This window comes from Lates calcarifer, linkage group LG13 (assembly GCF_001640805.2).
Source record: "Lates calcarifer isolate ASB-BC8 linkage group LG13, TLL_Latcal_v3, whole genome shotgun sequence".
Classification (NCBI taxonomy): Eukaryota; Metazoa; Chordata; class Actinopteri; family Centropomidae; genus Lates; species Lates calcarifer.
The window spans coordinates 17,334,178-17,349,124 of NC_066845.1; the positions used below are offsets into that span (position 1 = coordinate 17,334,178).

General features: G+C 39.9%; 1 protein-coding gene across 2 annotated transcripts in view; it reads left to right on the forward strand.

The window, feature by feature from the left end:
• The first annotated feature begins 3,372 nt into the window (after nucleotides 1-3,372).
• Nucleotides 3,373-14,947, forward strand: part of LOC108878725 (leucine-rich repeat transmembrane neuronal protein 4) — a 43,844-nt gene continuing 32,269 nt past the window's right edge. Inside the window, exons 1-3 of one of the 2 annotated variants that reach the window (XM_051075301.1) lie at nucleotides 3,373-4,872; nucleotides 5,253-5,377; nucleotides 5,855-7,447. In XM_051075301.1, the coding sequence (XP_050931258.1) occupies nucleotides 5,326-5,377; nucleotides 5,855-7,404 (1,602 nt within the window). In that variant the 5' untranslated portion in view covers nucleotides 3,373-4,872; nucleotides 5,253-5,325 and the 3' untranslated portion in view covers nucleotides 7,405-7,447. Of the gene's footprint in view, nucleotides 5,378-5,854; nucleotides 7,448-14,947 lie in introns of both variants that reach the window. The other variant, XM_018669685.2, reaches the window with a different exon arrangement.

A 14,947-nucleotide genomic window follows, 5' to 3' on the forward strand; every position in this document is an offset into this window, starting at 1 on the left:
TACATAACCTGCAGCACATGAACATGCACCTCAGTACCTAAGTTAAGTGTGTGTTACAGTACACACTGTACCTCCAGGTCTCTCCTGCCCAGGTAACAGAGAGGATATGACCAACAGAATCAGAACAGAATCACATCTCCTCATTGGCTGGATTTGCTTTCTCGCAATTCCCATTTAAATCCAAATAGTATAGGAAATGCTGTATGTTATTTATTTGCTATGTTGCTACCTGACCTTGTCTTTAGTTTCTCCCTGTTGCAGTAGAACCATACAGGCACAAGGCTGAATCCTTTTTTTAAAAAAAAATTATTATTATTTAAAGAAACCTCTTTGCCCAGCTGACTCATGTGTATAGTGCTAGGCCATCACAATACATTATATATGAGAAAATAAACAGAGTTGCAAAAGAAGAACCTTTACATTTGAGATGCTGGAAACTGCTAATTTTGCAGGAAACTGTCAAGTGTTATGGTTGTTAGACCCTGGATTTAAATGCAGGAGCCCATTATCATCATTTCTATAATGCACTACTGATCCTCATAGACTTCCTTGAAGAAGTGTTTTTTCTTATGTATGAGAGCAATGTTTGAAAAGGTAGACGCATATAGAGGCTTGGTATCATCATTTTCAAGAATGTTGCTGTGAGAAAAGTCTGGTTTAAAATTTGAAACAATAGTGTTTTAATGGTGGCTTAATGGTGTTTTCGACCACCTTTCTTTCATTAACGTCATGAATGTTGTAGCACCTCTGCTGCTGGTGCATCAGAATATGAATTGGTGTAAAGAGAAAGAGATGCTCATAATACATCTTAGGAAAATAGTAGACTAAAATAAAACAGAATATGACTCATCATTTCAATCATTCCAGATTTCAAGAATCCCTCCTCGGTGCTCTGACTTAAGTCCAGCTTAGTTCCTAAGCAGAGGCACAACTTTGAGAAGTTTTATTTAAATAAGAATATTGTGGTGAGTTGAGGGTAAATTTTAAGGAAATAACTTCATATGTATAAACAAAGTTAAGTCAATATACAGCCATTCATATATCAAAAGACAAAGAAAAGTATATGCAGCATTTTCCTTTTTCTGAGTCACAGTAGCAATAGCAAATAAAGAGCCAGATGTTTTGGGACTAGCCCTCTGTCTCAGAAATATTTACCTGCTTTGATTCACAGGGTAATTAAAGTTACACATTTAGAAGTCAGGGTCAGAGTAAATAGCACCTGCTTCAGTGCTGTTTTAAGTCTCTCTTTGTCCTAATTATTTTACTATTTATACATTTCTACACCCTGTTTCAGTGGGATTCATTATGCTGCAAAAAAGCAGGTCCTTCCCTTGCTCTATTATTCAGGGCTCAGTCAGTCACAGACAGTCATTAAAGTTTCATAGGAAGCAATTTGGTGGCTGAGTTATTTGCAAAGTGAGGTGAGTGCATACGGTTGTACTATACCTTTCTTGTTTATGGCCTGGGTTTCTATGCTTTTCATGACAATAGAGTGCCATTTTGTTCTCTTGTGGGGCTCATTTATACTTGATGACACCTGAGGGAACATTATCAAGCACTTCAGTCAATCATCAATGAGTCAGCAGGTCATGAAATCAAGTCATTTTATTTGAAGAATGTTTTGACATGCAGCCGAATTTCAGCTGCGAGTAAGAAAAAGAAAAGCGAGAGAACATTCAAGTTGGGAGAGTTAAAAGAAGTTGAGGCAGTGGTATTCTTTCCAGTGTTGAGAGTTGACTATAAATATAGTGTGAAACTCAATTATTGATCCATGGCAGTTCTGCATTGCTCGCATATGCCAGTTATAGCAAATACCCTAAAGAAAGCTGAATGAGATGTGAAAGTGGGTCATGTCAGATTTGTTCGACAACATAAATAAGAATTGATGCGCAGACCACAGGGAGTTTACAAGAACTCAGCATGGGATGATTGCACAGCAGCTACGTGCTGTGATTTTTAACAGTGGGATTACATCTGGAGATAACTTTTTTTCTGTATAAATCTATTGCTATTTATTTCCACTATCATTCATAAATTTAAATATATGCTAAACAAAATGGCCAGTGATTTGGTTTGAGGACAGTAGCCATTTTCTTACATTTTCTTAGCCAGTTCACTGTCATCAACACTAAGGTGAGACTTTGCAGGATTATATACCATCTCTTTGTTCACCTGTAAGTAAATGACTTTTTCGAAAATAAAAAATAAAAGGAAAAAAAAAAGAAAAAAAAACTTGAATTTGAAGAAAAAAGTATTGTCTGATTACGTTACCATTTGCCATTTTATGCATGCATGCATAATATTATTAGTAACAGACTTTGTGTGTGTTGGAGACTTAATAGATGACAGGGATACAGTGTTATATACTCATTTATGCACTTTAAAGTTCATTAAATGCAGCTACTCTTCTTATAGTTGATATTACAGAACAGTCTGATATTATTCACACACTTAAAAATAATACATATATAATTCATGGTTTCTTCATTTCTCAAAAGATTTCAACGTAGTTAACCTTGACATATTGTTAAATGAATTATCTATTAGGTAAAATCAAGTGTTTTGACACAGTTCTCTCAGGTGTACCTCAAGGCTCCATCTTTAGGCCACTGCTCTTTCTAATTTACCCTCTAATGATCAAATACTTTTGACAAAGTAAAACACTTTATGCACATAACACAAGTCTCATGTTAGACAACAATATATGGATACTTACTGTATATCTAAACCCTTCGAGAAGCTGTATCAACAGACTGTACTTTCACATCAAAGATCCCTCTGTGGTCTGTGAAGATTTTTTAAGCTATTGTATTTTACTCTTATGTACCACATGGAATTCACTAATAAAAGATTAGAGAATTAATGAAACTCTGCTGATGTTCAACCATGCTTTGTTTGGAATTATCACTAGACATTTCAAAGGCATACGAGTGTGAAGCACACTGAAGGATATGCTACATTCAAAGCTGTAGTATTTGTCATTCTTTCAGTCACCTTGTGTGTGTGTGTGTGTGTGTGTGTGTGCGCGTGTGTGCATGCATGTGTGTGTGTGTGTGTGTGTGAGAGAGAGAGAGAGACAGTAGGTTCCTGGCCTGTCCTTCAACTCCAGTTAGCTGATTGATCTAACAATGGAAATTAAATGAGTGACTGCCACTGAAGTGTAAGATGCATCAGTTTTATTTTTGTTTCCACCAATTTCTTTGTCACAAACTATCTGCAATTTGAGCTCAAATGTTCATTAACGTCCATTACTGGTAATTACGCTACTCATTAAGAACAGAGGCAGAGGGACCCATTAGAAGTGATGATTTTGACCCTGACTCAAAGTCCCATTAAGAGGCCTTGAGAGCACCCTTTGTTTACGCATGACACATTTCTGTGTCAATATCCAACAATGAATAGACAACAGGAAGAAAAAAGCACTGCACTTTCTCAACTTTTCTCGGCATAAGTTAAAATATGACACTTAAAACCAAATGAATAAAAATATACACACGCTTTTCTTCCCATCTGTTGTTTTCCACTGTATGTTGAATTCACACTGCCTGTCAAAAGTTTCTGAATACTGAATACTCAAAAATGAATTTCAAACAGTGTGCTCATTGTTAATACCACAAGTCAGAAAATACAAGAAAACAACATATGGATGCAGAAACAATTGTCTGTTTTATTAGAAATGGCCAATGGACCCTATAGACACCTGTAGAAGACAATGTAAATAGTTTTTCTTGCTTGTTACTGTACTTGATGATAATGCAAACCTAGGCTTAATAAGCTGACCTTTTCATTATAGTCCCACTTGCCTGTGAAGCACTAATTAAGAATCATAACATCTGAGATTTTGCCAACCGTTCCTTAAAGGCCCCAGATCCAGTGTACAACCGCTGGGGCTCTTCTGAAGTGAGTGGAGGGTATTAGTAGTTACAGTTCAGACTTTGCACACAGGCAATGGCAATTAGGTATACTGCTGATACAGCATCATATTAATTTATGTTATGTTAGCATGTTAGCAATAAATGCAGTAAACTATAGACACACTATAGACAAAATAATAAAATATACACATAATCAGACTTGATCACCAGTGAAGGTAATAACTTAGCACATTTACTTCAGTAATAGAATTAAGATTGTTTTTTTAGGTATTTGTACTTTAGAACTTCCACTTTACTCTGCAATGTTGTAGTCCTATCTACATGTATTTGACATAGTAGTTACTTGCAGATTACGATTTCACATAGAAAACATATGGTGAACTTATGAATATGATCTATATATAAAACTACTGGATAGTATGGGGCATAAATTGAAGAAATGTTCCTATATTAGTAACAATATTCCAACAATATATTAAATATAAAACATTAAAAGGAGCCATGCTTCTAATTACTATTACTTAAGTAGTCACGTGTGCCTTTAATCAAAAATGTGATAATTATAGTGACAAACATTTCTCAGTTCCCTGTAGTAAATTTAGATTTTGTGATATTCAATCCTGCAATTAGCGCTTTGCTTGAGTTTAATCTGAAAATGTTCAGTCACTGGCAGTGCATCTTCACAAATATTTAAATGCAGAGCAAACAGTCTTCCCATTCCTCTGCTTTAATTGATATGCAGGCTCTGTCTGTACCTGAGGACAATGAAGTCTATACTTCAGTGTAGGCTGCGGAGAGTCACTCCACGACCAGGAGAGGGCATCTCAAGTCCTGAAACGAGCACCACTGAGCTCAGTATAATCCTACACCAACATCATTCCTGTTGCTATACAACTGATTTATTCTTGATGCCACGGTCAACGGGTCTAATCCACAGCAGACTGCGCCGTTTCCTCCTACCGTGCACATCTGAATTAGGATTCATCCAACTTGCCGGGTTTGGACCTCAGTTTATTCCTTTCAAATTTCTTCACTTGCTCGGTTTCCAGTCTCTTTTCTGTCACTTAACCTAGATTCAACAATTGGCGACTCGGTGTTTGAAATGTAGGCTTTTACAGCCTTCCAAAAAAAAAAAAAAAAAACGCGCTCAACAATGTAATTCTCCTGAGGATACGAGCTTGAGCGCGTTCATCCGACGGTTTTTGTAAGGTGGCAGTCAGAAATATGCGTTATCAAGCTCATGTTGTGCGGTAACGTGGGAAACTACAGGCAGAGGTTGATACACACCTTCTGGAGCTACTCTCATCTCCGACAGGTGTGCGGCTGTGCGCAAAGCGGATACGGCTGCGGCTCAAAGTGCGTATATTTTCCTTGCAGACGGGCGTCCTGGGTGCGTGTCCAACTATCTGGACAAAACGCCGAGTGCGTCTAACATGTGGACGTGGAACGCATGCAACAGAGAGCCCTAAACATGAGGAGGAGCCGACACCGCGCAAATATGGGTATGTAGACTGCTCTGCAAGGTACTTAAAGCCTTCCCTTATGCGCAAAGTCTTTAGTCGTTTTCCAATGACAATTCACTTAAAAGCTAATGCTCCTGGTGTCTTTGCCCCCCTGCGGTTTATGAATGATGACTGCAGGCTGTGGGATCTGAGGGAGGCTTTCCTCTCAACAACTATTTGACAGATTATGCCAGATGCATGCGTTTCTCAATCACCTTTTCCATGTCTCAGGAACATGACTTTGACTGTGATAATGGCTGTAAGTGTGTGTGTAGATTTGCCATGAGCACAGGGATGCAAATGAAGTAGGCTGGAAATATCCTCCTCTGTTATCAAATGCCTCAGAACACAGTATGGGTGATAATGTTTGGTGCCTTAATTCAATTCAATTTTATGCAGTTGTACCCTGTTCCAGCTCTGTGCACATGGGTCCATGTTTTCTGCTCTTAAATCTATCACTTTTCTGTGTGTCTGCAGGACTTCCAGTGCTTTTCAGATGGCTTGTATTCACAGTGGTGGTGCCCGCCTGGCTGCTTGCTGCTGCTCCAAGCAGCATCCGTGAGCGTCCCTGCCCCCAGAGCTGTAGATGTGATGGGAAAATAATATACTGTGAATCCAATGCCTTCCGTGACGTGCCAAGCAATGTGTCTGTGGGCACACAGGGCCTGTCCCTGCGTTACAACAGCCTGGTGAACCTCAGAGCCCACCAGTTTGCAGGGCTGAGTCAACTAGTTTGGCTCTACCTCGACCATAATTACATCAATGCTGTGGATGGCCAGGCTTTCCATGGGATACGAAGGCTCAAAGAACTGATCCTCAGCTCAAATAAGATCACACAGCTGAAAAACAACACTTTCCATGACGTTCCTAATTTACGTAATCTTGATCTTTCCTACAATAAACTGCAGGTTCTGCAGCCTAATCAGTTCCTGGGTTTACGGAAACTGCTGAGTTTACACTTGAGGTCAAATTCCTTAAAAACTGTGCCAATGCGAGTGTTCCTCGACTGTCGCAACCTGGAGTTTCTTGATATTGGCTACAACAGGCTACGGAGCCTGACCCGTAATGCCTTTGCAGGACTCCTTAAACTCATCGAGCTTCATCTGGAGCACAACCAGTTCTCAAAGATAAATTTTGCTCATTTCCCCCGTCTGACTAACCTGAGGGCACTCTATTTACAGTGGAACCGTATCAAACTACTAACCCAGGGCCTGCCATGGATGTGGACTTCCTTGCAAAAGCTGGATCTTTCAGGAAATGAACTCCAAGTGCTGGACCCGAGTACGTTCCAATGCCTCCCTAATCTCCAGACACTTAATCTGGACTCCAACAAACTCAGCAATGTGTCTCAACAGACGGTGGAGGCTTGGATCTCCCTCACCACCATCAGTCTGGCTGGTAATTTGTGGTACTGTAACCCCAACATATGTCCCCTGGTGGCCTGGCTCAAGGCCTTTAAGGGCAACAAGGAGTCCACTATGATTTGTGCTGGCCCAAAAGAGGCACAAGGAGAGAAAGTGACAGACGTGGTGGAGACTTACAACATCTGTACAGCAACACCGACTCCTATACCTACAACGACATCGCCCCTCACTTCTGCATTTCACCCTGAGCTGCTGCCTCTTCCCACACAGTCCGTGGTCGATAAGAAGCCAAACTGGAACAGGACAGCCTCCCCGACTCCTTCCGAGGCCTCCCCCACCATCCCCTTGCCAGACACTGAGTATGTGTCCTTCCACAAGATCATAGCTGGTAGCGTGGCCCTCCTCTTATCTGTGGCTATAATTCTCCTGGTTATCTATGTCTCATGGAAGCGCTACCCTAGCAGTATCAAACAGCTTCAGCAGCGCTCTGCGGTTAAAAAGCGCCAGAAAAAGGCTCGGGAGACAGAGCGCTCCCTTAATTCTCCACTGCAAGAGTACTATGTGGACTACAAGCCTTCACACTCAGAGACTATGGATGTGCTGGTTAATGGGACAGGACCTTACACATACACCATCTCAGGCTCCAGGGAATGCGAGGTATGACCGTTGCCCTCCAAAAATCCATTTCCACTGCGAGGCATGAGAGGTAAATTTTCTAACAATCTGCGGAGAAAAATACTTTTCTTTTTCTCCTCTGCTCTTGTCTGTTTTTTGGGGGGGATAAGGAAGTAAAGGTCAGTGCATGGTGACTTGTTTTGCAATATGCTGGGTTTGTTCAGTTCCGTATGATTACCCAGCTGTTGTTCTGAATCATGCAGTTTTATTGCTAAAATATGATTCCCATTAGCTGAAACTGCAGTGGCAGCTCCTCTCCCTGCATAACTTACATACAGTGAGATGCATTATGCACAAAGTAGGTTCATCTTTCACTCCTGACACAAAAGAGCTCATTGATGAATCTATGTATTATAAGCCAGCCTGTTATTTATTCACAAATGGCTTGCTGTCCTAAACAGGATGATAAAAATTTATTAGATCAAGTCACTGTGCAGGTGGTCCTCTCTTATCCTGTGTGTTTGCTACAACAGCTGTAGTAGCAAATACACAAGCCATGTGAGTTTTGATATTTGTTTTTTGCTGTATTATGTGTGTAAATATTTACAATCACACCAGCTGATCATATATCCCATTCTCTGTTTCTGCCTCCAGCAATCATGTATTTAAGATTTTACTCATTAGTTTAATTTAAAAAGTTCAAACAGGCACTGCAGGCTGGAGAATACTCTAAAGGCCCGAAGCCAAAAAGAAGATAAATTATGCATTTGGGCTCGATTTTCTGTCTGGCTTTTGTGTACTACTGCAGTAACAAACTGCATTTTACTACTTTTGTTTCATCTCAGAAAGATAAAGAAACTATTTGGCCACACAAGTGAAACTTCTGTCTGAAAAGTTCAAATTGAAATTCTCATCCTAACGCCGGACTCCTCCACATGACTGACTCTGAACCACTGTACTGCACAGAGGGATTGAGAGAGAAAGCCTTGACAGAAAGACTAATCAATTTGCTCATGCTTAATTAGGCACTTTTTTGCCTGTGTATCCTTTTTTTCCCCCTAATGCCATGCATCTGTCTTCTTTTGTCCAGCAGCTTTTTTTTTTCATTTGGCAGTATGGTTAAGTGTGATTAACAGGACATGTTGTGTTGGGAAAGATGTAGTGTCACTTGAATCTTAGCTGCACCTTTTGTCAGGCTAACCAGACACGCTGTGGAGTACAGGCGACATCTTTCTTCTCCATTGTGTCCGTCAGCGCAGCTCAGAGACGAAGTTTTATCTCACACTGCCACGCAGCTCATTTCCTATATTCCACATGGACCCTATAAATCATTTTCAAATATGTTTTAAGTCAGTGGATTGTATTGGAGCACCACTTACAGTCTTGTTTTGTCCTTTCCTGAAGTCACTGGAGAGTCTGGCACAAAAATGTTGTGTTGTTCTCAGTAATGTCACATACTACAGGGGTACACAGGTAGCTAAATCAGCTCTTTGTCAGATTATCTGTGGCAGAGCATTTCTCAAACACAAGGGAAGCTTGAGGTGAGATGGTCGGCTTATCAATCTTGTAGCTTTCATGTGAGAATGTGGCGTGGGAGCATTAAATGGCAGACCTAATGGGGCTTCTGCTAGCTAGAATAACTAATAGCCCATCAGAGGTAAGGAGCCGAGACTTCCCTCAGCTTTGTTATTCCTTGCCCTCTACAGCTCAAGGGAGCAGCCTGAGTTGTTAAAAATGTAATGGGATTTTTTTTTTCCTCCGCATGTGTTACATTTTGTGCCAAACACTGCAATGCAAGGTAAGAATGTACAAGTACAGCAGGGAACTTTTAACTTCTAGGTTTTTATGCATATTTAGTGTAGAGTGATGCATTTACACTTTCAGTTTCAAATGACTGCATTATTCAATCCAATACAGTGTCATATTTATTAGCCATGTGACTTGCACCACAATTTAGTACAGGTTGCAGTACAAGCAGTCCATGATGTGCAGTGATAGTGTCCAGGGCTATTTGCATCACAATAAAGGCAATGCAGCACAATCTCTTCTGATACATGAGAAGCTTTTTTTTCCATTTTACTGAATGGCACAGAGTGGAGAGTGTCAAGAAAGATGAAAGTAGGAGAGATGGTGTATGTGAAAAAGGCTCCTCCAGGGTTCAAACTCACAGTAAGAGGCATATTGTAAATGCCTAAACCCAGTGAGCCCCTTGCACATTATTTTAGCTATCCCAGATAGCAAGCACTTAAGCTATTAGCTGCATTTTCAATTAGGAGAAAGAGCTTTGTAATTGAAGCCTGTTATCTTCTGCACATGCCCAGACCAACAGACTTGGAGTTAATTTGTTTCTATAGATTTCCCCCAGCACAGCTCAGCAGGTTGGCTTCCACGCTGCACACCGAGCATGCCGAGTGTGAATTTTGATGAACACTTTGAACTGTGTGGCTATATGGCCTTCCTGTGGCACGTTATTATTATTTTTTTTTTTTTAAAAACCCTCTCTCTGCCTCATATGCCATCCACTTCTGTGCTCTCTGGGCAGCTGCAGTGGTTGCTGTCCACCCACAGATCATCCCCTGCGAAGTTAGTTCAGAAAATATTAAGGTGAAAATCCCACTGTCTCAGCCAAAGGCAATTCTTGTACTAGGGCAGAATTTGCAAGCATTAACAAGGTGAGGAGATCCTCACAGATAATTAAAGTGGGTTGTGAGAGGGCACATAAAGAGAGGAAAAAGGAAGATTTGCCAGTGCTAGTGCATCTAACCAACTGGTACAAATGTCTGAGAGACTAGACTAATAATAATTACAAATTTTAACTTGATTAATTTTCAAAGCTGACAGGTCAGTCATTCCAATGTTAACACTGGTGAGCAGCTCAGTGTTGAAAGTAACAGTTTAGGCCAACACAAGCCTTAATCATGCATTACATTGTTTTCGTTTTTTCCCTGCCTTTGCACTCAGAAATGTGGCACCCAGTGCCCCCCTTCCGGTTATATTAAAACCTAATGGATCCTATGGATCTAATCAGTGTTTGCCTAGAACAAACCCTGCAGCTGTGGGTCCAATTTATTCAGCAAACATTTGTTTTAACTTTTAGTCACTAGAATATGAGCCCTGTCTTTAAAATGTCAGGAATAAGAAACAAAGATGATGAGCGATCAAAAAACACTGGCTCTGCTTGCCAAGATGGCAGCTTGTACTTCATCTGTGCGTAAATGCACAGAAGGCAGGCTTCCATGATGTGAAGGGAGTTTGACAGCTTTCAATATTTGTCATTCACTTGCCAAATAAAGGGTAGCCACAAGAGTGTCTAATAGTGTCTTAAAAGGAAGTGTCATTTTTGAATGTGTGCTATGGGACAGCACACACTGGTGTAACATATTTTAAATGACAAGAAACACGCATACTGTATAACAAATGACACATCATTTTTGTTTTTGGTTATTCCATAGAAAAGCTATATCTTTTGCCATTAATTCTCATTATGCTTGGCCGTCCTCTTGTTTGGTGGAATTGAAAATGGCTGTAACTGCAAGACTGGATGGCAATGATCCATGGGTCCACAGTGGAGTACTTAGCTTTTATCATACCTGATGATTTTGTGAAAAATGGGCTTTGGTCATCTTGATTCAAACTCAACTGCAGCAAAATGCAGGAAGAAACAGCCTTTTAAGTGAATTGGCTGAAATATCTGTTACACAACGTGTTTTTTTTTAGTGTTCACACTATCACTTCTCATTTTGTAAGCGGTGATATTCCCTGTAATAGATTTCTGTGTTTGATCGAGCACGTCAGACAAGTCAAGGTGCTCTGTGCTGGGGATATGAATATAATTATGGAAGTTTGACTTTTGTCAGTTCATATATAGACAAGCAGAATAAATTGCTCTTGAAACCAACAGGCACCATTTTATAATTCATATTTCCATGTTATATTTCATATTTAAAGTAATTATGTGACATTTTGTGAACTACACCTATTTGTTCTCTTGCCAAGGTTGATGCCACTTCCATGTGTATGATACATATGTTGCTATGTTGTTAGCTAAGCTTAGAAGCAAGACTGGAAACAGGGGAAAACAGCTAGCATGGCTCTTTCAGACAGCAGCGACCTGCCTACCAACACCTCTTAATGCTAAAATGTTGTATATCACTTTAATCTGTGCAAAAGCGACACGTCATCATGTTATTTGGTGTTACAATACAATATGTAATATGTAATACAGTATTTTACAATATGAAGCACAGATGCTAATGCAGCGCTGCTATTTATAACGGTCACAGTGTTAGGGGTGGGGTTATGATGAGTGGTGGCTCCAGTGCATTATCGAGCCATGGTTTCAGACCCGCCCATAAAATCCAGAATGAAACTGATGGAAAACTGTGAAACAGTCTAACTCCACAAGGCTGTAATAGAGTTTACAGTCTTCCCACATGTTTTAAGGAACTATTTTCTAATATAAATAATGTGTTTAGAAACAGATCTCTGAATTTGCTTTATATTGACTTTAACAAATGTCATCCATTCTGACAAGTCAACCATATACCAGTATTCATATGTACATACATTCATGTACCATTAGTAAAAACATATTGCATGCCTCAAAAACAACAATGTACAACTTTATGACAACGTATTGCACAACCTGTCTATCCTAACAGAGTCCCTTTGGGAATTATGGCCTTCATGGCTCAAACTATGTCCTTACTGTTTAAGATGTTAATAGAAGAAGGCACAAATGAGTTTTTTCAATGATTGAGTTGCCACTTGGGTACTCTCTATCGTCTGCCAGAGGGTAAAAACTCGTACTCAGAGTGGAGGACATGAGATGGATCAGAGCCAGTGTTCTCTGTGTTCCTCTGAGCACAGACTGCTTGTTCCTAGATTGAAGGGACTAGTATTCATTCTTCCCCATGACCTTCATGGTGGTCTGAACAAGACAGGCAAACCTAGATTATAAGTGTACTGAGAGGTTATCATACTATGCCTGTAGCAGATACATACATTTCCCCAAACCCCAAACGCTATCTCCTCAGTTTTCTTTACATTCAAAATGAGGTGTTTAGCATCAAACCAATGCACAAACGTCTCCAAATCAAAGTAGTTGTGTGATCTATCATTCTCTCTGTACAGTAAACTGAGGATAGCAGTGTTGTGAAGAGAATTTAAATATGTAGTTATCCAAGTGAACGCTCACAAACTCATTTCTAAACAGTGTGAAAAGCACTGGAGAGCTTGCACAACCCTGGGGGCACCTGTACTGATTGATTTGGGGTCGGAGAGGCGTTGATGACTTTTACATGCTGGATACAATCTGTCAGAAAGTAGAGGTATGCTACCATTTAATAAAAAAAGGGTTCACTCATCACTTTCATTTTCTGAATCGATAGGTAAGGCTGAAGGATGTTAAAAGCTGAACTAAAATTTTTTAAAAAAGCAGGTGTACATAAGCTTTTGTGTCTTCCAAATGCTTGAATGAACAAGATGGGTGATGCTGTTTGCAGCATCATCAGTGCCCTTCCTCTGTCTATAAGCATAGAATAGAAAGGATCTAACAATGGATTTACAGAATATCTGCTCTGAGCAAGTACAACATGTATTTTTTGAAGCATGTCATCACAATTTAAGTTAAAGCTATCGGTATATGGACAGGGTTTCTTAGGAACTGGTGTAATGGCAGTTTTTTTTTTTTTTTTTTCCCAGTGACTGTTGGAAAATACTGTTGGAAATCCTGAGTCTCTAACCTGGAGTAAAATGAATCCAATTTGTTGGCTTTTTGAAGATCATCTGTGGTGATGAAGTGCCTTTGCTTGGTTCCATGTTAGTTGCGGCTTTTATAGACTTTATGTTGCTCTATCATGTCCTTTTGGGGTTCCCTTAACAACTGATTCAGTTCTTCTTGTACTGTTTTCAGCTGGAACTGGTCATGATTCCCAGAGTCTGCCCCCCCCCCCCAAATTGATTGGATCCTTCACCTTTATTATGTGTGTTTTTTGTTCGGGCACACAATAATGTCCTTTTTGATGACCAAAAAAGTTTACATAACCAGTTACTGACTCAGCAGCCTCATCTACATTTGTGTATTCCAGTCAGTGCACATGAATCTATCTTCTGACCACACAGTCACTTTTTTAACCTGTGATTTGGTATGGTTTGCTATGCAGCGGGTGATCAGCACAGTCTGCTATGTAAGATGCAGTTCTAGCCGCATTCCTACTGGGTGGAATATAGACAGCACAGATAACAAAAAAGCATATTTCCCAAAATGTCAAACCATTCTGTGAGTTGAACAATTGATAGCTTGCTATGAGCTGTTACATCAACTCATTCAGAATGTACTTAGTAGAGACTCTGTACTAACCATATCCTCTAAAACAGACCATCATGTGATGGGATCACACCAGCCCCAACACCTATCAACATGCTGATATTCTGACCCATAAGTACTCAGTAGTCATTACTACATTATATGGGTATTATGTGTTCCACCATTCTCATCTTTAAAGTCTGCTTTCATTTTGATATCACCTAAACACCTGTAAAGATTTGTGACTGTATCTTACTGTATATAAGCATCTGCCAAAGTTGTCATAACCATTGTTGTTCTTGCTACAATAAGTGTGTCCAGGATACAGTGACACACACACACACACACACACATACACACACATATATAGACTCACAAGGTGACAAAAACATAGGCTTTCTATTCTTGATAAATTCGAGCCACTTGCAGATCACTTCAAACTCTGAAATGTCTAGGCCGTCTTGCACACAGCTGTTTTCTGCAGTAGTTGCATTGCTTCTTTTCACTTCAGACAACCACAGCATATGGAATTTGCCAAGAATTGCCTTAACCTTTCCACACAACTGTAGCTGAATTTATGCTGAATACTGTCCCTTCATTCTAGTCAAGGCTGTGATTTCATGCTGAGTTAAAACGTTGCAGTGGGATTCATTAGCACAAATGCACATAATCAGACCTCAGACCTATCTTTGGTGTTAAGCACCTCTCAGGCTGCTGCATGCGTGGGGTGAGATCTCCCCCAAATAAACATACTCTGTGATATGTATGATTCAGACTTTTAACAGATGTTCCTCTCAGAGGTGTGATGTCTGCTCTGGTGAGGAGGTGGAATACATTTAATATACTCAGCAGTGAGGAGAAGCAACACAAGATCTGTGCAATAATAGCCTGTAATCTAAAACGGCTTATTCAAATGAATATGACAATTCTGTTGTTTCATAATAATTAATCTTAGCACGTCTTCTTTCATCCAATTGATGTTTTCACGATTTTATTGTTCATGTTATGACATACTAATAGCACATGTCCCAGCCTGCTAATAGCTTAATCTGGCGCAGGCGGAAAATACAATGTTCTTCCTCCACGCTTCAACACAGACAATATTGAATTTCACTTTGGGTTAGATGTACTTATTTACAGAACATATACAGTGAAGTGCTGTTTGTGTCTCTGAATGATCATTAGACTCTCGCAGAAGCCTAAAGCCAGGCGAGTGATAGTCGAAGGCAACTCTCTCTGAAAACATTCTGCTGCTGAGAATAAAAGAAATGAAAGTCATGGCTT